This window comes from Carcharodon carcharias, chromosome 30, assembly GCF_017639515.1.
Source record: "Carcharodon carcharias isolate sCarCar2 chromosome 30, sCarCar2.pri, whole genome shotgun sequence".
Lineage (NCBI taxonomy): Eukaryota > Metazoa > Chordata > Chondrichthyes > Lamniformes > Lamnidae > Carcharodon > Carcharodon carcharias.
Window position 1 is genome coordinate 18261510 of NC_054496.1, and position 27107 is coordinate 18288616.

Genomic DNA, 27107 nt, shown 5'->3' on the forward strand with positions numbered 1-27107 from the left:
AGTAGAAACAGAATGCAAGACCATGACAGAAGAACAAGAAACGGAGGATATTACAATGAAACCAAGTGAGGAGGAAGAATTAGCAAGCAGAAGTCACAGCGTGGAACGTACTGAGAAAAGGTAAAGGAATTTTCTGTGTGATCTCTCTCCTTGCATATTGATTTCATGTGGGAAGCCACACAATCGAAATAACAAGGAACTAGGGATGCAATTGACTGGGACATTTTGCTATTTTGTTTCTGAGTAGTTGCGACAAAAACAATGCATTTTTATCTAAGGCAAAGGATCATATTTTAATTATACCAACGTGGATAAGGGAACAAAAAGCAGCCACTGTGTAGAACAAGTCTTACTTCGACATACCACCTCAATTAGCACCCGTCACCTCAAACACAGTCCTTTTTGACCCCGGATTGTTAATCCTAATACTAAGATAAATATATTCAGTGATAAAGTTTTTAAAAGTTCTCACTGATCATAGAAACAGGTAACTGTGCAAAGATCCAATTATTTTGCTTGATAATCAGTCACAGGGCAGGATTTTTAGATCAGCAGGTGCTTGCGATTGGTGGGCCCAGGAGCAGCCAGGGAACGGATCCCAAACCATAATCGGCCCCGACTGCAATTTCACACTTGCTGGCCAATTAACAGCCAGCACAGTGTGAAATGCGCACTGAAAGGCTCAGTGCTGCCGGGGTGGGGGCAGGAGGAGGATGAGCACTGAAGTCAGCGGGGGGAGCATGCAATGAAAGCTCTCTGGAGGCAGAGAGCTTCCTCAGGGAGTGGAAGAATTTAAATGCAGTAAAAACATATTTGAAATCGGAAAAAATGCTCACGCGTCAGAATCAGTCACCTGAACATATACAAGATGAAAGTTCTGTCCATACATTTTTATTTTTTCTTTAATAACAGAAACCTCATCCTGCCCGTGGATGAGGTTTCCTGAAAAATGCAGTGGCTGATGCACCTGCCCGCCATCCGTAACATTGGATGAGCAACGAAAAATCTCCGTTAATTACAACTTTAATGGCCTTAATAGGCCTCTTAATTGTCAGCAGGCACGCTTCCAACTCTTGTGTGCGCCTACTGACGGAAATATCACGTGAGTGCGCCACGACACCAGGCAAGTGTGCTATTTCACACTAGAGCGGGTCGGGCACGTGCCCACACACCAAGCGAAAAATTCTGCCATCGAGTGATCCCACAGCTGAGAGGGCCTATTCATGCAGCTTCCAATTATTCCGGTAGCCTTGCGACTTATCATTAAATGGGGAGAAGCAAATGGTTCGTTTGTATATGCTGAATGCTTAACTTAACAGTGCCTCTTGTTATCTGTGCAGTAGTTAGTCCTTTTCCCACTATACTTGTGTCTTTTGTAGAAAAAGAGTAGTGATGCTGGTAAAAGACAGTTTTCAGTCCTGCTCATTGTGTTGTGCATTTGTGATTTAAATCATGTTCATTTCTGTTTCCTTCTTGTTTTAGAACTGTTCTGGTTGCACAAGAGGTAGGAGAAAAAGGCTGCAGAGAAAATGGATCCCAGGACAGGGAACATTTCTTGTTTCCACTTTCTCAGGTTTGTTGGTGTACCACATGATTTCGAGTGTAGTGTTTTTCACAGGATTTCAATTTACTTGACTTTAGTGATCCTGAGTCCAAATATAAAAATCCACCTGTGTGGGGAAAAAAAGGCTGCGTTGTTTATCTCAGATTAGTCTTGTGTTCTAACAGTTCTAGATCTTAACCCTTGCATGTGTTCCTTGTGTCTACATTGCCATTGGATCATGTTGAAAGCAAATTGGTTCACATACGAAAAATTTGAAACTCATTTGTAAAACATTGGGGAACTAACCTTGTCTCTTAGAGCTAATATATACTTATAAATTCAGGCAAGTTGTTTCAACAAAAGTGCTGGAAGCTCATGTTCATAGTTGAGTATTCTGCCAACACTCACCGTTCAAATACAAATGAATAATAAAAACAGATGCTGGAAATACTCAGCAGGTTATGGCAGCATCTGTGGAGAAGAACAGAGATTTCCACACCTGCAGTATTCTGCTTTTTAAGTGAATAATGGCCACTTGGATATGGAACTGCATGGTTGCTGATGCAGTGGTATTTGCAAAATGGTGGATGTCCCATTTTCGGGATGGTTTCTGGGACCAAAGTCTGCATCAGCGTGAGGTGAGACTTCCCCTGAGATATTGTCAGGAGAAGGCAATTAAGAGCCGGCAGGAGGGAAGGCAGCCAATTAAGAACGGTGAGTGAGCCAATCGGAGGGTGCCTTGGCAGTGCCACCAAGACAGGTGGCCAGTGCTGAGAGAGCTAGGAGAAAGTGGTGTGACCTCAAAATGGAGGCACCCCCCAGAAGGGTGAGCATAGCTTTATTTTTTTGATGAGCCAAGCAGGCAGGTCCATGAGAATATTTCCAGGTATTTTTATTTTTGTTTTGGAAAACTCCTCCACTGGCAGCGTCGGGGGCAAGGGGACTACCTTTGCCGCCAGAGGCCGCCTCTCCTCCCTGGACCTGTGCCGTTTCGACGCTGCCAAAATAACGATGGCCTGGGAATATCGCCCTTAATTAGCCTGTAATTATTCAAATTGTCTGCCCGCTTCAGTTCGGCAAGAACTTGATAGCCAGTCCTGCCACTGGCGTTCAGAATGAGTCAGGAAGCCATTCCAACATGGCTCTTTACTATTTTCCCAGCTTCATCAACACCCAGGACTAAAGTAAAATTCCGCCCCTTATCCCAGCAAAAGTGAACACCTTTAGCAGAGGAATATCAAGAGAAAAGGATAGGTTTGAAAAAAAAGAAGTTCCTGTGTCACTTTGATATTTTTGGCTTACGTCTCATAGAAACAAAGATTTTCTGAAAAAATTGTAACATAAGATTTAGAGAGATCAGTAGTTTACCTCCCACAATATTCTCATTAAAATACTCAATGTGGAATGTAGACTAATGCTCAGTCATTGTAATACACTACAGCAAATGTAGCACTAATCAGATAAAACTATTAAATTATTAACTGTCTTAGCTATAGGAATCACGGATATATATTTATAACACCATTATCTACCATTTTATTAAACACGTTTAAGGTTCCAAGTAATTTTAACCATGAGCAACGATCCCCCATTCAGCTGCTGGTTGTTGGAGACTTGACAGCAGGGATCAAGCCTCCCTTTCAACGTTTCTCAGTCATTTACAGAATTGTAAAAAAATTGTACAAGATGGGGCTGTATCATTGCTGAAGTTGTTACTGATCATAAGAATTAGGAGCCCATAAGGCCCATCAAGCCTGCTCCGCTATTCAGTAAGGTCATGCCTGATTTGATTGTGGCTTTAACTCCACTTTCCTGCTAGCCTTCCGTAACCCTTGACTACTTTGTAGATCAAAAATATGTGTAACTCAGCCTTGGATCACTGATCCAGCCTCCACTGCTCTTTGGGGAAAAGAATTCCAAATATTAAAGACCCTCTGAGAGAAGAAATCTCTTCTCAGCTCCATATTAAATGGGAGACCCTTTATTTTTATACTGCGTCCCCTAGTTCTAGATTCTTCCATGAGAGGAAACATCCTCTCAGTATCCACCCTGTCAAGCCCCCTCAGAATCTTATATGTTTCATTAAGATCACCTCTCATTCTGCTAAACTCCAATGAGTATAGGCCTAGCCTGCTCAACTTTTCTAATGAAACAGTGGCGAAGGAGATTTCTCCTTCAGTGTCAAAATTTCAACAATCAGGACCTGGACATGTGGCTATTTCCTCTTTTGTGGCATGAGGGACCTACTGACTATGGCTGCAATGATAGGTCAGCATCATAACATCTCACAAACATCCCTGGTGCACTAGTTAGTTTCCCCTTGGAAGCACACACACATATGAAAAAAAACACCCCAAAGCACACCATGGCTCAATTTTTCCCATATTCATGCCTCATGGTTAGGTGTAAATGTCCTGCTTGGAGTCACAATACACCCTGGGTATCGCAGTTCCATAGGGTTGAAAACTTCAACTTCCCTGGTGTAAGTTGCACACACAGATGTACAGAATTTGTCAGCTGGATATAGAGGGGCTGGCCAATCTAGGGGGCTTTCTGGTAGGAGTTCCTACACTTTTTAAGAGTAATTTTAATTACTTTTATTAGCAATGTAATTTTTACATGAAATGAGCTTGGACCATCTCAATCCAGTTCACAGTCAATACAGGTTCTTCAAACAAAACTGCCCTTAATTCAACACTAACTTACATGAAGGTAAGTTCCCTTTACATGGTTTTTTCTTCTGGTGTTTCACAAAATTTAGATTGGGGAGAAACCTTCTAATCAAATACCCAGAGTTTTTCTCATTTGGATATCATCAGCAATATGACTGAGCCAATTGCACCGACAGCAGAATATGCACCATACTGGACAGGACTTTCCTGTAAGTTCTCATACATGAACTTCCCTTTAAAGGTTAAATTTAATTTAAAAAAACACAATAGCATCAATGGCATTGAACTTTTTAATCTGTTTCTGCTGTTACTTTAAGCTTATCTCCTGTTGTGGTTGATGTTGGCGCTAGGGTTATAAAATAGAAAGTTCCATTCCCTAGCACTAACATTTCTCTCCTTGAAAGCACACCAGTCACAAAAATAGCAAAAGAAAGATTTCAAAAAAGGACTGTTCCTTTTGGAAAACTTTGGATTACTTATCCTAGTGCACCCAAGCTGTGCAAATAATTATTTCAAAATAACTACCTGAAAACCCTAATGCACAGTTAAAGAATTGAATTGTCAGTACGTGATGTGGGTACTTGTTTCTTATTCAGTTCATCACACTTGTATTTCTGGGCATTAGAAATAAGGATTGAAGCAACACTCTTGCTATATTAGGATATTATAAATTCTGTAAATGGTTCAGAAGGAAAGCTTTGCTCCATATGTCTGCTGGATGCACTCCAGTGTAGGTTTGCACTGCAGTGAGCTGGTACTTAGTGGCATCAATATCTCAGTCAACCAGGTTAATTGTAGATGAAATAATTGTTTTGCTAATGTCTGCAATAATATCAAATGTTTCATTCTGTATAATGTAAACATTTTTAAAAACCCATCACTCAAACAAATTTCAGTTTTGTTTTGCCTACTTTTGTACTTTGACCTAATAGAATTCACTGGGAAAATATGTTCCTGTCTTTCCAAAACTGAAAAGTCGACTTTCCCGCCATAACCCTGTGAGGAACGATGTGGAGATCCAAGAGAAAGAGGTAATATGTAGTCCTGTCATGTTGCTACAATACAATAATAACTGTATTATCACAATTATTTTTGCTCTAAACCATTTTAAAGAATACCATGTAAATCATGCCAGTGTACATACTTCCCGAGTGAAAATCTGGGCCTTTGTCTCCAACATCCATATATGCGCAGTCTCCAAAAGGGGTTACAAGATAAAAACAAAAAACTGCGGATGCTGGAAATCCAAAACAAAAACAGAATTACCTGGAAAAACTCAGCAGGTCTGGCAGCATCGGCAGAGAAGAAAAGAGTTGACGTTTCGAGTCCTCATGACCCTTCGACAGAACTGTCTGTCGAAGGGTCATGAGGACTCGAAACGTCAACTCTTTTATTCTCCGCCGATGCTGCCAGACCTGCTAAGTTTTTCTAGGTAATTCTGTTTTTGTTAGGGGTTACAGGATGGTTGTTCAAAGTTCCCTCTCTCTAGCTTGTGGGACATTGAAGCCAATAATAACATGCCTTCCAGTGTTTTGGTTGAGATCAGAATTGAGCCTGAGTCCTACCTGGTCTGCATGGCTTGACACCATAACAGGCAGTGTGCTTATCAGCCAATGGGCACTATACGATCTTTCTAATGCTCCTATAATCAGCTATCACACCATACCTCGGCACACTTGAGTACTAGTATGTTGTAGCACTGACCTGACAAAGATTCTTGCGTTTTTCTATAGTTTAGTGTTGCAGCAGCTACTGTAGAAGGAACCTTTATAAAGGTGATATTCCAGTAATTGCATATTTTTATATCATGTGTACATAATACTCCTTTTGCATAAATTGTAAATAAACCACACAGCTCTCATGCTTCTACTTCAGAAGCTCAATAACATACATTGAAAATTATCCTGTATACCAGCTAAGGTAATGTAAGTAACTGCATTCAGTCAGATGTAGACAAGTTTTTATTTAATTTTTTGCATTTTATTACTTAAGAGCTTAAACAACAGTAAAGTGGAAGGTGACAGTAGTCCTCAGAACATGGATCTTGAAAATTCAGGACTTTGCCTGCCTGCTGCCAAGCACCAACTACAGGTACCACAGCAATCACTGGAACAGATTGCTTGTAACACAATATCAAGTCAACCTAATGCAAAAGAGTCAGGGAAAGAGCAGGAGACCGAGACAGATAATTACTGCATTAAACAAAGGAGTGATGGTGATGTATCGCTTTCAGACACGCAAATGGGGCCACAGCTTGTAGGCTGTGAGCTAGAGGAGTTGACTTGCCACTCAGACCAAAAAATTACTGAAGTAGAGAACAAAAGCAACAAACTAGATGACCGTCAGTTTGAAATAGATGTGTTTTGCAGCACTTTGATCCCAATAGCTCACAGCACACCAGCTGAACGGCCACTAACTCAGTCAGAGCGTAAAATACAGAATTTCCCTGAAGGGAAGCCTGACCTTGAGCTTTTGCATCATTCTCTTTACCAGGAAAAGACTGATGTTGTGCCAGTCACCCATGAGGAATTGACTCTTTGCCGAGGTGTAAAAAGGGAATGCACTATGGAACTCAATAACAATATTGATGGAAATGGAGAAAGATGTGTTCGTGTACCTGAAGCTTTTAAGAACTCCAGTTGCAGAGAGAAGACACATAATCTTGTAGTAGTCTGTGAAGAGTTAACTGGAAGTGAGGTTAACAGACAAGAACTAGCTGTCCAAATGAAATTGACCACAGATATACCTACACAGAATGATCTGAAAGACATAACCTGTTCACATCCTCCTGAACTCTTGTGTTCCAACACCCTCCCCCATTCACTTGATACTAATGCTGCAAATCAGGCAAAGAACACCTTTAATTCCCAAGCCAATATAATGGATAGACATAAAAATGTAAATGAGAAACTGCAGGAGACACCCAGCTGTGAGGCTAAATTAAGCATTGCTATAAGAAGTAATGTACTGCAAAACTTTGATGCTTGCCAAAAGGATGGTGATCGGTCTGACATGAATGGTGCTTGCAACCCTGGGTCTGAAGTGACTATCAGCAAAATACTGCACAAAGACTCAAATGACCATCAAGTTAAACCTCAACAGCAGTCCAGCCAATGCTTTCTGGAAGATGAAACAGTGGAGATTGATCATGAGACTTTATCTGGCCACCAAGGTGAACTGGAGTCTGAAAGTCAGAAAATTGCCCATAATCTTTGCAACAGCTTTCATGATCATGATGTTAGTGTAGAGGGGTGCAGTTCTGCAAATTGTAGTGATGCTGGTGAGGAGACAAAGCAGCTGATCCAAGAGGCATTAAATAATAGTCATAGCAACAATCCATTAACAACTGACTTTGCAGACCAAAAACATAATTCTACTGCACAAAGTCAAGCTGGACTGGGAGAACAATGCATTAGATCCAGGCAATCCGAGTTTTTAGAAGCTCCATTACTTAACACAGTGCTCAATTACTCACAAACCAATCTGCTTTCAGCAAGCAAGACAGCTGATGTGTCTGCGAGCACTGGGGCTTTTAAGGTATATAGTGGAAACAGCTGTAATACAGAACCTCAACGTGGCCTGCAAACTGGCATCACTAGATCACAAGAGCGGGAAATCACAGAAAAGGCGCTACCCGTTGCACACCTCAACCCTTCACCACAAGCTATCTGTCCAATCAAGAGTGAAGCCATTCTTTCTACTGAAGTCAACGATCATCAGATGCTTTTTGATGGTAATTACAATGGAAAGGTTATGAAGGACAACAAAGAATTAGACAGTAAAATGACAGTGGTCATAACCGATGAGCTAAAATCCAGCATGTTTTTATCGTTATGTAACGTAGACTTCCAAATTGAAAGCAATTTGAGCAATGTCACTGAAGAAAAAGACAAAGTAGATTTAGGTAGAAAAGAGATTCAATATAAAACTGGCATTAAAAGAACGAAAGAAGATGTTACTGTAACTTTACTATTACCAGGCATTGGAATGGAAGACTGTGTTGATGGGCATCAGCCGGAAGACAAAATGAAGAAAGCAATTCAAGCTGGAGAGAGTATATCCACAGGCATAGACTGTGGTGGTGTGAACATCAATAATAATCAGAAGTCAGGCATAGAAGAACAATCTGTCCAGCCTTTAATGGACCATATTGCAGAGAGAGAAAGTTTAAACGAAAGTGGTACTTTTGATGAAATAGGTTTCCCTGTGGAGAAGATGGATATGGAACTGGGTTGTGAGATGGCTGGAGATGTGAATGCATTACCCAAAACTGATCCAAATCTAGAAGCCATTCCACAGTATCAGTCACCTGAAGATTTCACAAAGAGGCACGGATACCTTTCAATGGTATTTCCACCCTCAAGAAATGAAATGCCAAGTCATTGTTCTGATGGTAGTGATGTTAACATAGAAACTAGCCACTATAACAAAATAAATGAATGTGAAAGGATAAGTAGCATTAATGAAAGCAAAAGCTGCAATATTCCTTTGGTGGATGTGGGCACCTCCAGTAAGGAACAGGAGACCTATAAGACTCAATATGTACCAGCACCTCAGAGCGTGAACCAAAGGAATAACAGTGAACAAAAACCATTCTCGTATACAAAAAGCAAGGTAAGGATGTTTTTATTAATAAGGGTTAAAAGCAGCACTGAAGTGCAAATATTCAGTCAAAAAACATGGTAAAAGTTACCAACATCTACTTTTAACTAGTAGAATTGCATACACTAACCTCAGGACTTCAAAAGAAGTGTACCAGGGGAAGAATTCCTCAGATTCCAAAGCTAGGACATTGTAAATGTGTTCATGAAAATTTCTCTCTTTATTTCTAGGAACAGTGTAAGCTTGTTCAAAAAGAAAAGAAAGACTTGCATTTATTTAGAAACACTGACCAAGGGAAATAGTCATGAAAGTGTTTACGATGTTGCTACACGAACTGACCAGAGTAATTCCTCCCTCAATATTTAGTGGGATGAATTTCCTCTAATTGTGTGCTAATTCCCAACTCTTGATCTCCACTGTAGCAGAATATAATCAGATTTTTTTGGAGCCGTTTCCATTTTTATGTGCCAACCGTCACTGGCTCAGTTGGTGGCACTGTCGCCTCTGAATCAAAAGGCTGTAGGTACAAACGCCACTGTAGCACGTAATCTAGGCTGATAATTCAGTGTTGTACTGTGGAAGTATAGCATCATAAGAGCTATTGTACTTCCGATTACATCAGATGAGACTTTAAACTGAGGCACCTTCCTGGTGATCCAGGTGGGAATGAAAGATTCCGTGGTACATGTGAGTTGTCCTGACCAAAATTTCATCCCCAACTAACATCATAAAAACAGAGTAACTGGTTATTCATTTCATTACTGTTTGTGGGACCTTTCTGTAGTCAAAAATGATCATTGTGTTTACTCTTAACCGTACAATGTAATTCATTCCACGTGTCTTGTACACGGTTGTTTTACTCAGTGGACATTAGCACATCCCTAATAAATCGGAAGAGTTTTAGCTATCCTCCATGAATACATTTGTACCAGTTAGAGCACATTGTTACAAAATAACTCTTGTCGGCATGTGATGTAAAAATTTTAATAATGATCATTCAATAAACATAAAACCTCTATTCCCCTATTGTAGAGTTTTTAACATTTCACATAACTTTCATTTCTTTTGTTTTAGGCACTAACCAAACTCACTAATGACGAGGTACAACCAGGTAATTAAACAAAAAGTTTATTATATAATAATGTTTACATGGCAGAAATACTATTTCCACCATTTAAATTGAGGAGTATTGTTTTATTTATCTTTTTGGTATAAGTTACTTTATTTTCTTTTTACCTTTTCTCTTTGGAATCTTCCATGGCACACATCATTCTTGAAAGAGCACATAGGGCTGGAGGCTTGTTAGAAGATGTGAAGTTGGCCCAGAGTGACTGGCTGCCTTCATTTTTCAATCCCTTTCCATGGTTAAGTCCCCAGTTGCTGCACAGCAAAGAGCCTGAGATCAAGAACTGGACTGCAGAAAGAAACCTTGTTATACCACTTGGTACAGTGTATTGGAACTCCTTTAGCAAACAGAGTTAGGTTTTGTTTTTTTTTTCATTCCTACTCAGGAAATCCTTATGCACTGCTCATTGATCCTTTGGGAAGCAGCCAACCAGATTCAAGGCTTCTGTCAGTGATAAACTGGAACTAGTTGCTAGGAGATATTTAAGAGTACCACAGGCTGACCTTCTCGCTCACTTTCCAGCCTTTTTCTCCAGTCTGGAAGCATTTCAATACCATTTGGCCTTTCACCATGACAGTGTGGTCAAAATTGAGAATTTGCTGTGTGAAGCATTTTAGACACAGATTCCACTCCCTGTTGTGCAGCCTGTTCATGTGCTAATTTTATTCCCCCTCCCCCCCAAACGATTAAAGAACGGGAACACTTCCTGCCACCTGGTTATTCCTGGAGCTGTATTCTGTAGAAGTCGCAACGTTCATTAAACAATGCATTGTCCCTATGTTGATTTATAAATTTTGGATGTAATTTAACTCATTAATATGTAATTTGCTTGTCAACAAAACTAAGAAATAAGTTCAAATACATTGCATTGTAGAGGTGGAGGCTGGTATATTGCGAACACGATCAACATAAGGAAGCTTGCAGCGTAAGCATTCAGCCCAGGACTTAAGCAATAGTGGGCTCTTTACCCCTTCTGTTCTAAAGATCTTTATGCTCTTTTCCTAAAACTCTGTGAATCAAATGTATCTATTACTATCTCGATACATCTCAGTATGGTTTTTTTGATGGGGTATTGATCCAGTCACGTTTTGGGCAAAATATCATCTTAAACGTATCAATTCACCAAGAATAATTTATTCTGGTATTCTGATGAATTCACAATCTCAGCTGTTCTGTTATAGGGAAATGTGATTCTAATTTAGGTGCTTCCTCACAGGGAAGGACATGAAATTAGTTAGAGTTAACCCAGAGCCACCCCCAGTTTGGAATGGTATTGACAGAACAAGTTGATTGTGGTACCTTATGTAAATAGATCTTAAGAAAGCAAGGAAAGTAGATCTTAATATTGACAAATTTATCTGAAGGTCTAAGAACCATAATATAGTATAGGGCATTAACAAAACTGGAAAGAGTAAGAGAGAAAGATCACAATAAATTAAGGAATGAATTGAGTGAATTGAGATGACATGATCTTAAATGACATGGATCTTAAAATGCCTGTAGATTATAGAAAGAAGAGAATACTGAGGGAGGAATAATACCTCAGCTAAACAACTACTGGAATTTTTTGACATCTGGTAAACACGTAGTTGTGTCTGCTCCCATGAAAGGCTGCTATTCAGTTTAACTTACAGTGCTTGTGATTTGGTCCCAAAGATTTCTTGGGAGTTGCTGTTGAGTAAAACTCAATGGACTCTTGAAAAACAATGGGACATCTGTAATAGGGCTGACCTGTAAGTGTCTGCGAAAGGGAGATCCTCAAGTTACGGAGCAGGCATGTTGAAGGGGAGCCCCTACTGGCATTGCTCCTTTATCTGTCCCACACAGTTTAGCTGAGATAGAGATTAAAAGAGAAAGGTGAGAGTGCTAGAAATCTTAAATTATGAATGCTGGGACAAGTCTGATAGAAAGTAAGGGGGAAGGAAAGGTTATCATCAGAACTGGAGACTTTCTCGCTTCCACAAAGGATCCTTTTAAACCATGATTTCTGCAAAACTAAATGTTAAAAATGTCATTGTGGTGGAAGAACTTTATACCACTTGCTTGTATTGGAACTTTCTCAGAGAATTACACAATTGTTTCTGACTGCAAACACATAGTTTCGCATTGAATATAATTTACAAAAACTTCTGCAACATGTTTCCATGACCCTAGATGAATGGGGCATAAACTTTCAGATTCATCATGATTTCTAAAATTGTAAATGGATCGAAAGCTATTAGAATTAGTGATTAAACCAATGAACCGGTCGTCTCTTCCTCGTAGGTGATAAAGATTATGAATTACAACTCTTTAAACCGACATTAGAAAACAAGGCTGTGACAGATCTTTCAGTACTCAACGCCCCTCAGGAAGATAATGCCAATTTTGCATCTGATCTTGAAGACCTGCATTTAAGGTGTCAATAGTTTTTAATTAATATATGTGATATTAGACGTTAGATACTGATGATGAGACCTTATCTTTCATCTCTAGGACTTGGGTTTAAACCCCATCTAGACCATAAGGATCTATTGTGTAATGAGTTTGAGGTATTCTCCATACAGTTCCTAGTTGCCATCAACTCTTAGTACAAAACAAAAACAGAATTACCTGGAAAAACTCAGCAGGTCTGGCAGCATCGGCGGAGAAGAAAAGAGTTGACGTTTCGAGTCCTCATGACCCTTCGACAGAACTTGCGTTCGAGTCCAAGAAAGAGTTGAAATATAAGCTGGTTTAAGGTGTGTGTGTGGGGGGCGGAGAGATAGAGAGACAGAGAGGTGGAGGGGGGGGGGTGTGGTTGTAGGGACAAACAAGCAGTGATAGAAGCAGATCATCAAAAGATGTCAACGACAATAGTACAATAGAACACATAGGTGTTAAAGTTAAAGTTGGTGATATTATCTAAACGAATGTGCTAATTAAGAATGGATGGTAGGGCACTCAAGGTATAGCTCTAGTGGGGTTTTTTTTATATAATGGAAATAGGTGGGAAAAGGAAAATCTTTATAATTTATTGGGAAAAAAAGGGGGAAGGGGGAAACAGAAAGGGGGTGGGGATGGGGGAGGGAGCTTACGACCTAAAGTTGTTGAATTCAATATTCAGTCCGGAAGGCTGTAAAGTCCCTAGTCGGAAGATGAGGTGTTGTTCCTCCAGTTTGCGTTGGGCTTCACTGGAACAATGCAGCAAGCCAAGGACAGACATGTGGGCAAGAGAGCAGGGTGGAGTGTTGAAATGGCAAGCGACAAGGAGGTTTGGGTCATTCTTGCGGACAGACCGCAGCTGTTCTGCAAAGCGGTCGCCCAGTTTACGTTTGGTCTCTCCAATGTAGAGGAGACCACATTGGGAGCAACGAATGCAGTAGACTAAGTTGGGGGAAATGCAAGTGAAATGCTGCTTCACTTGAAAGGAGTGTTTGGGTCCTTGGACGGTGAGGAGAGAGGAAGTGAAGGGGCAGGTGTTGCATCTTTTGCATGGGCATGGGGTGGTGCCATGGGAGGGGGTTGAGGAGTAGGGGGTGATGGAGGAGTGGACCAGGGTGTCAACTCTTAGTACAAAACTGCCTCAGTCTACATTAGTAGGTACTAAATTGGCAGCCTTATTCATAGATACTACTGGACAGCTGATAGATGTGGACAGATAGATGAGTGTCACACTGGGAAAGCAAGGCCAATTGGTTTGAGTCTGACCCTACAATTGCTGTGACCTACCTTAGGTGAGAGTGCTGAATAATAATATTGGTGTGACCTGCCTTAGCTGAGAGTGCTGAATAATAATAATGGTGCTAGAAGTAGAAAACTGTCATATTACAGATTCAAGGTAATTATTGAAAATATTTCATCATTTTCTTTTCTTTTGTAAACCTCAAAGGGCCTCAAGCCCTGAACTATTGTAAGGATCCTGGATTAGTTATGAATGGATCTGAAGTTATGCCATGTTTAATTATATTTAATACTTAAATGGGTGGGAAGCAGTCAGTGGCATTTAAAAGAGACCCAGGAGTTAGAATGTCCTGAGCTTAATTTTTACTGCAGCAGATGAGATTTGAACTGATCCCAGTTAAAATTAGGGACCACAGATGGGACACCAGACAGGAAATGGGCAGTCAGCGGTTTAAAACTATCCCTGACAACACTTTTCAGATTTGTTTTGGCACTGGCTGTTTGAGTGCTTCCATAATGATAAAGTCTAAAGTGAATCTGTCCTTGATATGGTTACAGTGAATCCGATTGGCAGACCTTTTCTCCTTCCACAGAAGAAGAGGAAGACGCCACACATGTTGTCTGTGGGCTCATTAATGAACTTTCCAAAATAAAGTGAGTAATCTTTAGGGACCCCAAATTTGTTTGCTCTAAAAAGATTTTCAGTATTTTTGACAACTGTTTAAAGCAATTTACAAATGCTGAAGGAAAAGCAACTAATAGAAGTGATATGATCACAGTGATTATTTTTAAAGTGAGCCATCGAGTGCTATATGGATCTTGTGTTGTGACGTTCAATGCCATGATTGCTGCTGACTATCTCACACATGAATGACAGAGATACAACTGTGCTGTGTTTAGGCCCATCATTTGTACAAAAACGTGACTCACTGGGGAATTATCTGTTTTCCCTGATCATAATCATTTCATAAATTATTAATGCTGTATGGAGTATTTGGGCAGTCAATCCCACACTAGCTAAGTGTGGAGGTGCTGAATATGAGTCAGGCAACTCCATGAGAAAGGGAAGCCCACTTGTGAACATTTTAGTAGGCAACCAAAAACAGCACTATTTCAACATCTTGTCAATTACATTGTTAAGGTTAAGACAAAGAGGTGATGAGTATTGATTGTCTTTGAGCACATATAAATAGGGGATAACTGGGACACTGGGTTGAGTGGGAGAAGAGCTGTAAAACTGAACAAGTCAATACACCGACTCCTTGACTACAACTCCTCACACTCTGCTTCTTGTAAGGACTCCATCCTCTCCATTCTCTCAGTTCCTTTGCTTCTGTTGCATCTGTTCCGATGATGCCACTTTCCAAAACAGTGCTTCTGACATGTCTTCCTTCTTCCTTAACCAAGGTTTCCCACCCACGGTGGTTGACAGGGCCCTCAATGTGTCCGACCCATCTCCCGTGCCTCTGCCCTCACACCTTCCTCTCCCTCCCAGAACCATGAAAGGGTCCCCCTTGTCCTTACTTTTTACTCCTCCAGCTTTTGCATTCAAAGGATCATCCTCCGCCATTTCTGCCAACTCCAGCATCATGCCACCACCAAATACATCTTCCCTTCACTCCTCTGTCAGCATTCTGTAGGGCCCGTTCCCTCCAGGACACCCTGGTCCACTCTTCCATCACCCCCTACACCTCAACCCCCTCCCACGACACCTTCCCATGCAACCGCAGAAGGTGCAACACCTGCCCCTTTACTTCCCTCCGCATCATCGTCCAAGAGCCCAAACACTCCTTTCAAGTGAAGCAGCATTTCACTTGCACTTCCCTCAATTCAATCTACTGCATTCGCTGCTCCCAATGCGGTTTCCTCTACATCGGAGACACCAAACGCAGACTGGGTTCGACCTGTCCGCAAGCATGACCCAGACCTCCCTGTCGCTGTCCATTTCAACACCCCACCCTGCTCTCATGCCCACATGTCCGTCCTTGGCCTGCTGCAATGTTCCAGTGAAACTCAACGCAAACTGGAGGAACAGCGCCTCATCTTCCGACGAGGCACTTTACAGCCTTCCGGACTGAATATTGAGTTCAACAATTTCAGATCATGAACTCTCTCCTCCATCCTCATCCCTTTTTGATCCCCTTTTTTCAATATTAATTTTTTAATTTACATGTATATATATTTTTTCCTTCCCATTTCTATTATTATTTTTAAATTTATTTCCTTCCATTGTTTTATCTCCACCTTTTAGCCTATTTCCATCTTTTTTCCCACACTGCCCCCACCCCCACCCCACCCCCACAAGGGCCACCTGTCAGTTGCTCATCCTGCATTCTACTTTTAATGTCACCATTAGCACTTCCTTTAGCCAGTTTCACCACCGTCAACACCCCTTCGACTTTTTGTCTATGACATCTTTTGCAATCTCTTCTTTGCCTCCATCTATCACTGGCTTTCTATCCAGCTTCACCCGTCTCACCCCCCCCCGCCTTAAACAGTATATACTTCACCACATTTCTACTTCTCTTTAGTCCTGAAGAAGAGTCATACGGACTCGAAACATTCACTCTGTCTTTCTCTCCGCAGATGCTGTCAGACCTGCTGAGTTTTTCCAGCAACTTTTGTTTTTGTTTCAGATTTCCAGCATCTGCAGTATTTTGCTTTTAACTTAAGTCAATAAGCTTTCTCAATAAAGAAAAGCCCTTGGTTTTGTCTTCACCAATCCGCGTGGATCTGTTAAAACACTAGATATGGTCAACTTGGTTGCAGCAGGCTCATTAGGGAAATGTCAGGAAGGGATGAAAACCTGGGGAGAGTAGGAGGTAATGCACTCGCAAAAGAAATTTGCTATCAGCAAACAAGAGTGTGAGGAAAACTTTCTGTTTGAAGTACTCCTTTATTCCAAGCACAAATTGTCAGCCTCACATTATATTTCTTTTTCATTTTCTTGCCAATATGAACGCCCTCAATTATTGTCTCACTCCCTGCTTGACCCACTATAATTATGGTAATTGCAGGTAACCTCCCAGACGTGCACCATTTTAAGCACTAGCAGTCTTTGTTTCAAAATAGCTTCTGGCCCACTCTGTAGCTGTGCAGCCTTGAGAAACCATTGTAGGGAATGGGAAACCTGCATCTCTAACTGGTAGGACAGTGTGCCAGAGTTGGCTAGCTATCAGACCTGTTTGAAGTTATGCCCCTGTGGAACTGCCCAAGAATGCTGCATATAATCAATGTCATGGGACAAGCAGGGGGGGATTTTACAGGGTGGAGGGGTGGTGGGGGGTGCAGATCACCTGCACCCTTTCCCCCCCACACCCCAACACCCACCCCCGACTCCAACCAAAAACTCATTTGGCACTACGCTGACCAGAAACCTGCGGTGATATTATGCTTGGATCAGCCTTAATTGTTTCAGAGTGGGACTTGCGCCCTCACCTAGGAGGAAGTCCCACCCTGGAGACTTACTGGCCAATCTCATTGGCTGCCAGCTCTGTGGTCCCAGCGGCATCAGGTTTGAGTAGTGGTCACTGTTGGGACTACAGGCAGCCCTCGAGAAGAAGTGTCATGGATCCCAGACTTAAGGTAATTCCAGGGATCTTGGATAGGCCTGCCTAGCAGACACCTGCGAAGGAGGCTGGGGGCCCGTGCTTAAGGTGGGGTACAATCTTTGGAGGGTGGGTGGGGATACCTCTGATGGGCACAGGAGAACGTCAAAGGGAACCCCCCCCCAACCCACTTCCTGCCTGACCACAGCCTGCGCAGTGAAAGCTACCCGGCTGCCTGGCTTGCTTCTGCCTCCCCCTGCTGTATGTATTCAAGTGATAGAGATGGAATGAGGCCCCACTTAAGGGCCACACTACGCCTAAGGGTCAGTGGGCTGCTTGAGTTACCCACAAATTGTAATATGGGAGATGTGAGAGAATGGTGGTGGGCAGGCCATCCAATTTATTTTATGAGCCCTCCCACCTTAAGGTACACTAGCCGGGGGTGGTGGGGGGTGCATAAAATTCACCCCTATGTTCAGATGCAATCGTGTTTCACTTTTCTGCATTAGTGAAAGTTCCCTGAAGGAACAGATACTGTCTGAGGTGAGTGTGGGACGTGCCATGTTTTGTATCTTGCATTACTTTCTAAAGTGAAATCGCTTTTGAAGTTGAAGAATGGAATAAACAGGAGAGCAAATCAAACGTGGATTTCATAATACCATCAGCTAGTGAACCTAGCCATTTTCTTCCTCTTCCCCTGGCCATCCTGTGCCCATATTTTCTCTCCCTGCAAAGCGAAGTTGAGATGTGAAGCTCTTGCTGTTTCATATACAGCCATTTAGTTTGTTTTTCTCAGAATTAGGGCTGGTTTCTTCCCCCTGCAAGATGGAGCAATACCATAAGTTTAGAATTTAGAAAGGAACACCTAGAAAGCATTTAATGTACAGCAATTTCCATTAAAAATGCAGTGACCATTCTAAAGTAAGCAAACACACAGCAGCCTTTTCTGAACAATGACTGCAGTGAGATGAGAGTCAGCTGATTTGTTTTTTTTATTCATTCACGGGATGTGGGCTTTGCTGGCTGAGCCAGCATTTATTGCCCTTGAGAAGGTGGTGGTGAGCTGCCTTCTTGAGCTGCTGCGGTGTAGGTACACCCACGGTGCTGTTAGGAATGGAGTTCCAGGATTTTGACCCAATGACAGTGAAGGAACGGTGATATATTTCCAAGTCAGGATAGTGAGTAACTTGGAGGGGAACTTCCAGGTGGTGGTGTTCCCACCTATCTGCTTTTCCTTGTCCTTCTAGATGGTAGTGGTCATGGGTTTGGAAGGTGCTGTCCAAGGACCCTTGGTGAATTCTTGCAGTGCATCTTGTAGATGGTACACACTGCTGCTACTGTACATCGGTGGTGGAGGGTGTGAATGTTTGTGGATCTGGTGCCGATCAAGCAGGCTGTTTTTTCCTGAACAGTGTCAAGCTTCTTGAGTGTTGTGGGAGTTGCACTCATCCAGGCAAGTGGGCAGTATATCATTGCACTCCTGACTTGTGCCTTATAGATGATGGACGGCCTTTGGGGAGTCAGGAGGCAAGTTACTCGCCACACGATTTCTAGCCTCTGATCTGCTCTTGTAGCCACAGTATTTATATGGCTAGTCCAATTCAGTTTCTGGTCAATGGTAACCCTTAGGATGTTGATAGTGGGGGAATTCAGTGATCGTAATGCCATTGAACATCAAGGGGCGATGGTTAGATTCTCTTGTTGGAGATGGTGATTGCCTGACACTTGTGTGACGCAAATGTTACTTGCCAGTTGTCAGCCCAAGCCTGGATATTGTCCAGGTCTTGTTGCATTTGGACATGGACTGCTTCAGTATCTGAGGAGTCGTGAATGGTACTGAACATTGTGCAATGATCAGCGAACATCCCCACTTCTGACCTTATGATTGAAGGAAGGTCATTGATGAAGCAGCTAAAGATGGTTGGGCCGAGGACACTACCATGAGGACCTCCTGCAGTGATGTCCTGGAGCTGAGATGACTGACCTCCAACAACCACAACCATCTTCCTTTGTGCTAGGTATGACTCCAACCTGAGGAGAGTTTACCCCCTGATTCCCATTGATTCCAGGGCTCCTTGATGCTGCACTTGGTCAAATGCTGCCTTTATGTCAAGGGCAGTCACTTTCACATCACCTCTGGAGTTCAGCTCTTTTGTCCATGTTTGAACCAAGGCTGTAATGAGGTCAGGAGCTGAGTGATCCTGGCGGAACCCAAACTGGGTGTCAGTGAACAGGTTATTGCTAAGCAAGTGCTGCTTGATAGCACTGTTGATGACTCCTTCCATTACCTTACTGATGATTGAAAGTAGACTGTAGGGCGGTAATTCGCCAGGTTGGATTTGTCCTGCTTTTAGTGTACAGGACATACGTGGGCAATTTTCCACATAGCCAGGTAGATGCCAGTGTTGTAGCCGTACTGGAACAGCTTGGTTAGGGGTGCGGCAAGTTCTGGAGCACAAGTCTTCAGTAGTATTGGCGGCATATTGTCAGGGCCCATAGCCTTTGCAGTATCCAATGCCTTCAGTCATTTCTTGATGTCACGTGGAGTGAATCAAATTGGCTGAAGACTGACATCTGTGATGCTGGGGACCGCCGGAGGAGGCCCAGATGGATCATCCGCTCAGCACTTCTGGCTGAAGATTGTAGCAAATTCTTCAGCCTTATCTTTGTGCTGATGTGCTGGGCTCCTCCATCATTGAGGTTGGAGATATTTGTGGAGCCTCCTCCTCCAGTGAGTTGTTTAATTGTCCACCACCATTCACGACAGGATGTGGCAGGACTGCAGAGCTTAGATCTGATCTGTTGGCTGTGGGATCACTTAGCTCTGTCTATCACTTGCTGCTTATGCTGTTTGGCACACAAGTAGTCCTGTCTTGTAGCTTCACCAGGTTGACACCTTATTTTTAGGTATGCCTGGTGCTGCTCCTGGCATGCCCTCCTGCACTCTTCATTGAACCAGGGTTGATCCCCTGTCTTGATGGTAATGTTAGAGTGGGGGATATGCTGGGCCATGAGGCTATAGATTGTGTCCAAGTACAATTCTGGTGCTGCACATGGCCCACAGCGCTTCATAGATGCCCAATCTTGAGTTGCTAGATCTGTTCGAAATCTATTCCATTTAGCACAGTGGTCGTGCCACACAACACAATGGAGGGTATCCTCAATGTGAAGGCAGGGCTTCATCTCCACAGTGACTGTGTGGTGCTCACCCCTGCCGATACTGTCATGGACAGATGCATCTGCGACAGACAGGTTGGTGAGGATGAGGTCAAGTATGTTTTTCCCTCACCACCTGCCGCAGACCCAGTCTAGCAGCTATGTCATTTAGGGCTCGGTCAGTAGTGGTGCTACCGAGCCACTCTTGGTGATGGACATTGAAGTCCCCCATCCAGAGTACATTCTGTGCCCTTGCCACTCTCAGAGCTTCCTCCAAGTGCTGTTCAACGTGGAGGATTCATCAGCTGGGGGAGGGCAGTACATGGTAATCAGCAGGAAGTTTACTTGCCCATGTTTGACCCGATGCCATGAGACCTCATGGGGTCCGGAGTCGATGTTGAGGATCCCAGGGCAACTCCCTCCTGACTGTATGCTGCTGTGCTGTCCCCTCTGCTGGGTCTTGTCTACCGGTGGAACAGGGCATACCCAGGGAAAGTGATGGTGGTGTCTGGAGCAATGCCTGTAAGGTATGATTCCATGAGGATGACAATGGGAGGCTTGTTTGACTAGCCCGCAGATGTTAGTAAGGAGCACTTTGCAGGGTTGACAAGGCTGAGTTTGCCACTGGTGGTCTGTCCGGGTTCATTCCTTTTTTGTGACTTTGTGAGCAGTTTGTTACACTTGAAAGACTTGCTGGGCCATTTCAGAGTCAACCACATTGCTCTGGGTCTGGAGTCACAGGTAGGCCAGACAGATTTCCTTCCCTAAAGGGGCATTAAGGAACCAGATGGGTTTTTACAACAATTTGGTCATCATTAGACTTTTAATTCCAGATTTGTTTTTAATTGAATTCAAATTCCACCATCTGCCCTGATGGGATTCAAACCCAGAGCATTATTCTGGGTGTCTGGATTACTAATCCAGCAAAAATACCGCCATGCCGGCAACAATACCACTACGCCATCGCCTCCAAGACTGCTGGTCGTCATTAAGGGGGAAAGTGTTAGAATGCTGAGAGGACTCTGCCTTTCTATATACACTGCCCTGGGTCCTTACTGCACATCTGAACCATCAGAAATGGTAGACAGCACTGCTGACAATGCAGCACATCCATTATTGCACTGAAGAGTCAGCTTTTTCAACTCCAGCCCTGTTGTGGGATTTGAGCCGCAGCCGTCTGACTCTGAGGTGAGAACACTACAAACTGAACCAAGCTGAAATAATGAATCATTGATAATGTTATCCTATAAAGTACATGCTCAGGCATAACATTGTAACTGTTTCGTGTGTGATAATCTCCTCAGTCGTGTCATTATGATCACCCGTCGGGAGCTGGAAAGCATGAGGCGACACAAAAACAGGAGAGTGAGATCAGTTGGCAGACACCCACACATCTCAAAAGGAGCAACAAATGTACCATATTCAGTGAAGAGGAAAGATCTATGAAAAATATTACAACTTGCAACCTGATATTTACAAAGTATTTACTGCCCAGAAACAGGCTATTCAGCCCAATTGGTCCATGCTGGTTTCAATGCTGCACACAACCTTCCTTCCCTTCTTAATATAACCCCATCAATATATCCTTTTATTTATTTCTCCCTCACATGCTTACTAGCTTCCCCTTAAATGCATCCACAATAACTGCCTCAGCTACTCCTTGAGGAGCAAGGTTTACATTCTAACCACCATCTGGTATAAGAAGTTTCTGCTGAATTCCTTATTGGATTTATTAATGATTGTTTTATACTTATATCTCCCAGTTCTGATCTTGCCTGTAAGTAACATCTTCTCTATAGATATTCTATCAAACAATTTCATAATCTTAAATACGGTAAGCCTAAACTTAAAGTTGTAGTTCCATTCCTGAAAAACGCAACTTTAAATGAAACAATTTTAAGCAAATCAAATTTTCCCTTTAAAACCAATGTAAAAACTATAGTTAGGTGCTTTAGGGCTTTTCTCTTCAGGAAAAGCATTAAAACATTATACCCTGTAAGATGAAATACTTTACATTATTAAATTCGAATATTGACAAATGAAATAAAATAAATTTAAAATATAAAAGAACTATGCTAATTTCTACTTACCCCCTGCTCATTGCTGATCCTGCTCATCGCTGATCCTGCTCACCAAACCTGCTGCGTGCCATACATTCCGCTCCCTGACCCTTATTCTCCCTGCTGACCCTCTGGTTTGCAGCTTCTGCCACTTTCTAACCCTCCCTCTCACTGCAGACCCTCTGGTTTGTGGCCTGTGCCACTCCCTGACCCTCCCGGTTATTGCAGACCTTCCAGGTTGTGCCTTATGGCACTACCAGACCCTTCCTTTAACTGCTAATCCTCTGGTTTGAGACCTCTGCCATTCCCTGACCCTCCTGGTTGCTGCGGACCCTCCGGTTCATGGCCTCTGCTGCTCCCTGGCCATCCTGCTCGCTGCTCCCCTCTCCTGAACCCTTGCCGCGAGTGAGGGCACTGGAGATGAGTGACAAGAGGCAGGAGGAGCAGCTTCAAATTGCAGGAGGTAAATCATGAACCGGAGGGTCTGCAGTGACTGGTATGGTCAGTGAGCAGCAGAAGCTGCACCAAAACAAGGCTGTGGGCCAAGTGCTGATAAATGGGAATAGGTAGGTAGGTCAGGTGTTTCTCACGTGTTGGCGCAGACTCGATGGGCCAAAGGGCCTCTTCTGCACTGTGATTCTGTGAAAATGGTGCCAATTCACTCACAAGGTCCTACATCAGACTTGGTGCTAAATGATAATGCCGGCCTCATTAACTGACTGAAGTTAAAGTGAAACGACTTAAAACAGGGTGACTCAAAACAGGGACTTACTGTACCTTTACAAGGTCACCCCTTGGTCCTCCCTTTTCTCGAGAAAATAGTCTCAATCTCTTCTGATAGGTATAACCTCTCAGTTCTGGTATCAACCTGGTTAATCTTTTTTTGCATCTTCACCAATGCCTCTATATCCTTTTTTAAAATGTGGAGACCAGAAATGTTCCAAATATGGTCTAACCAAAGTTCCATACAAGGTTAATATAACTTTGCAGCTTTTAAATTCTAACCCTCCTAAAAATGAACCCTGGTGTTTTGCTTGGTTTTTATAAATTGTCTTATTATCCTTCATCACTACTTAGCTTTTTTTATATCTCTATCCGCAGATCCCGCTGCTCCTCTAACTCATTTAGACATGTACTTTCCAAGGGGTATGCAGCCTCCTCATTATTCCTACCAAATGTAACACCTCACACCTCTCTGTATTGAAATTAATTTGCCAATTTCATGCCCATTCTGAAAGTTTATTAATATGTTCCAACATTTTGTTACAATCCTCCATAGTATTAAAATAGCCTCCCCTTAGCCCCCACCCCGCCGCCCCCAAATTTGGTGTCATCTGCATGTTTTGAATTTGTACTTCTGACTCCCCCAAATGTAAACTGTTTATGTAAATGGTGAATGACAGTGGTCCCAGTTTCAACCCTTGTGGATTGCCATTTAATACCCATTGCCAGCCTAAATAATTACCTTTAACTTTTACTCTGTGTTTTCTGTTTTATATCCAGCTTTAAATTGTCATAAGAGCAAAGCTTGCTGCCTTTGGCAAAAATATTGGGGAGGAGGGATGGAAAAATTAAAGAAGAGGAATAGAAACTAAAAGGTCACCTTCAGCAGGCTGATTTCCATCAGCCACAAGGCAGGGATTACTGTAAAATGGTTATCTGAAAAAAAACAATGCAAGGGGCTTTAACTGTGAAGGAAACAACTAATAAGTGTAGTTTAAACCCCAGTGGGAATCATTCCTTCTCATCACTGGGCAGAAATTTCAGTCATGGCTGTTCTTGCATAGTCCCTTTCTCACCTTGTATGAGAACAGTACCAGCTAGAACTTTTAAATTTAGGTGTAGTGATTCATAAATGAGTGTGAGAGGATGTCCTCTGGTCAGTATTTCTCTTTAAGTTACAAAGTATAGTCTACTCCAATGCAAAGGGCTGGCATGGACAAGATGGGCCGAATGGCCTCCTTTTGTGCTGTAACTTTCCTATGGTTCTAATGTTTACTCCAATGTTTGTAAATCTGAATATAGTGATTGGGGAAAATCACCCCCTCAGAATTACAGGCATAATCTAAGTTTGTTAGTTAAACGGCATGTGTTAGAGTATACTCCTGCAATGAATGACTGTTCAGTAGGTAACAGGTGCCACCAGCTCACTTATTAGCAAATATTGTTGTCTCATTATGTTCAAATGTTTGTAAACTGTAACTGAAATAAAGTTTACTCAAGCAGATTTGCGTATATCAGAAATTAGAAAGTTTTGTTTTTGCGGCGCACAGACAATGAGCATCAGAGCCTCATCTCAGCTCACCATGGGTAAGAATCCCACTGGTTGCTGTGTGCAATAATGCCTTTAAGTTCACTGGTAAAAGTTCCCTCAGTTTGCCAATTCTAATGAAATTAGACACAGACAGACTAGAAGAATTCTTGCTCCCTGGTCATTTTGTAGCTATCTTGAAAGAAAGCACAAATTGAAACTCAGCTGTAATTCCAGGTCTGCAGGGGAGTAAACACATTGTCAGCTCTCCAAGAAACTGCCTGCTTTGCTGTGAGAATCTCTTGTGTGGTCTTACCAGCAGAGTGTTTTATTGGCTGCCACTTTAACCCTCCTGCTGGGAAGATACTTCAATCAAAAAACCAAGATGCAAATTTTGATTGGTATTATTTGGAGAGGTTTCATCACATGTCTTCCAACCCCACGCTACCATCATTAGTGGCTCATCGTGCTGCCTCTTTGCCATTCCGTACCAATTGGAAAGCAAACAAACTCTTCTGTTACCTAGATAAAAACAAAAAACTGCGGATGCTGGAAACCCAAAACAGAAACAGAAATACCTGGAAAAACTCAGCGGGTCTGGCAGCATCGGCGGAGAAGAGTATAGCCGACTGTTCTGTTGAAGGGTCATGAGGACTCGAAACATCAACTGTACTCTTCTCCGCCGATGCTGCCAGATCTGCAGCTAACGTATACTGGAAAATTCGACCAATGGGTTGTGGCTACACACAAAGCCCCGTTGGTGGTGTGGATTTCACCCTCTGGGATGAACACAGTAGCTTGCGCCCCCCAAGTAGCTTCGCTATGAATTAGCCGAGCAGGGGAGGGGACAGAAGTCATAGGCTGCTGTGTCCCACCTCAGGAGCTACATCTTTACAAGGCTGCCTAGTTGGGACAGAACCAGGGATCTACAGCCAGCAGCCATGACCTTTTTGTCACACTTCATGATCATAGCGCTCCTCATCTGCAGGAGGACATCTTAAAAGTGCTTATATCAGAGCTAGCAAAAAATAGGGGAGACAGTGGCAGAGTGGTCATGTCATTGGACTAGTAATCCCGAGACCCAGGCTAATGCCTTGGAGACATGGGTTCAAGCCCCTCCATGGTAGCTGGTGGAATTTGAATTCAGTTAATAACAAAACTGAAAACCCATCTCAGTAATCATGATTGATGATTGTAAAAAACCCATCTGGTTCACTAATGCGTATTCAAGGAAGAAATCTTGCCATCCTTACCTGGTCTGGACTACATGTGACTCCAGATCCACAGCAATGTGGTTGACTTAGTCACCCTTTGAAATGGTCAAGCAAGCCACTCGATTCAAGGGCAATCAGGGATGCTGGCCTTACCAGTGACACCCACATCAACCATGAAAGAATGAAAAGGACACCAAGATGGATGGGGGGGGGAGGGTACAAAAAAAGTGTCTTTTCATCCTATGCCCCTGTTAGAGACCATTAAGCAGAAGATGCTTAGAAGTGTTTTTCAATCTGATTTAAAACCACAGTTGAACTAGCAGAAGATTCGAACAGGCTAAATGGCTGCCTGAACCAGACCAGACAAACACACACTTGATGGGTGATTCTCTTGATGCCTTTCCTATTGAACCTATAAAGGAGGCAGTGAGGTGCCCTACCGATGTCGAACAAAAACCCCACCCCCACCCCCACCTTGTTAAATGTGCAAAAACTAAAAAAGAACTTAAGGGAAAACAAAGAAAAATTTATGAGGTTTAAATCATTCACATTTGCCCTTCAATTCCTGTGGGTCCCATTTGTTTGTGTTCCGTTCGTGAGCACTGGGATTTGTTTCAGCATGAGCTTTGGAAAATTGCCAGAGACAGCCAGTGGAAGGAGCTGGATGAAGTTGATAGAAGTGACTGAAGTGATTACACAGGATTGGTCTGCTGGAGTTAATTTCGGCAACCACAGACGGTAGTGGACAAAGAGTTACCTAAAGGAACCCACTCCATCCCTCAACAAAAACAAAAATAGCTGGAAAAACTCAGCAGGTCTGACAGCATCTGTGGAGATGCTTTTATCCACTCAATCCCTCAGTGTCCAGCCAACTGCCCCCGTTTACTTTTCATCCGCAGCCTCTGTTGCATTTGCCGAACTGCTTGGCTCCCAATCATTTGCAAATTCAGTGGCCACTGACCGACCCACTGATGGACGGGAGCAGTGGTTGGGCGCCACCCTCATGCTTTTGGCTGGGGGTTTACTCAGGATGAAGACACACACCCCTCTTAAGGGCTGCTGGCCGACCAGTTGGCCGGAGTGCTGCAGTTACTCGCCCACTCACCCGCGGCAGATGTGGAATGTGGTGACTACATAAGTGGATTTGACGGTGCCCCCCCCCCCCCCCCCCCCATAGTCGAATAGTCCAGTCCGTGCTCGCTGTCTGGACACGCACAAAAAGAAAGGCCAGTTGAGGGTTGTCAAAAGGATCGGAAAGAAGCAAGTATCATTTTCACTGTCATTTGTACTTCA

The 27107-nt window shown here is 42.9% G+C and overlaps 1 protein-coding gene and 1 long non-coding RNA gene across 3 annotated transcripts in view; one reads left to right on the forward strand and one right to left on the reverse strand.

Annotated features, from left to right (window-relative positions):
* LOC121271191 lies at positions 1-22043 on the forward strand. 2 transcript variants are annotated; one of them, XM_041176960.1, is made up of 8 exons: positions 1-120; positions 1483-1573; positions 5148-5246; positions 6208-6306; positions 9892-9928; positions 12209-12341; positions 14144-14239; positions 21594-22043. In XM_041176960.1, the coding sequence occupies exons 1-8, from the start codon at positions 23-25 to the stop codon at positions 21733-21735; spliced, it is 795 nt and encodes a 264-aa protein (XP_041032894.1). In that variant the 5' UTR covers positions 1-22; the 3' UTR covers positions 21736-22043. The 2 variants fall into 2 exon arrangements, with proteins under 2 accessions (XP_041032894.1, XP_041032892.1); XM_041176958.1 differs by lacking the exons at positions 1-120; positions 1483-1573; positions 5148-5246; positions 6208-6306 and adding an exon at positions 8158-8829.
* The window catches only part of LOC121271193, an 84555-nt gene continuing 75182 nt past the window's right edge, over positions 17735-27107 (reverse strand). Inside the window, exon 4 of the long non-coding RNA XR_005941691.1 lies at positions 17735-17951. This is a non-coding gene — a long non-coding RNA (uncharacterized LOC121271193). The remainder of the gene's footprint in view (positions 17952-27107) is intronic.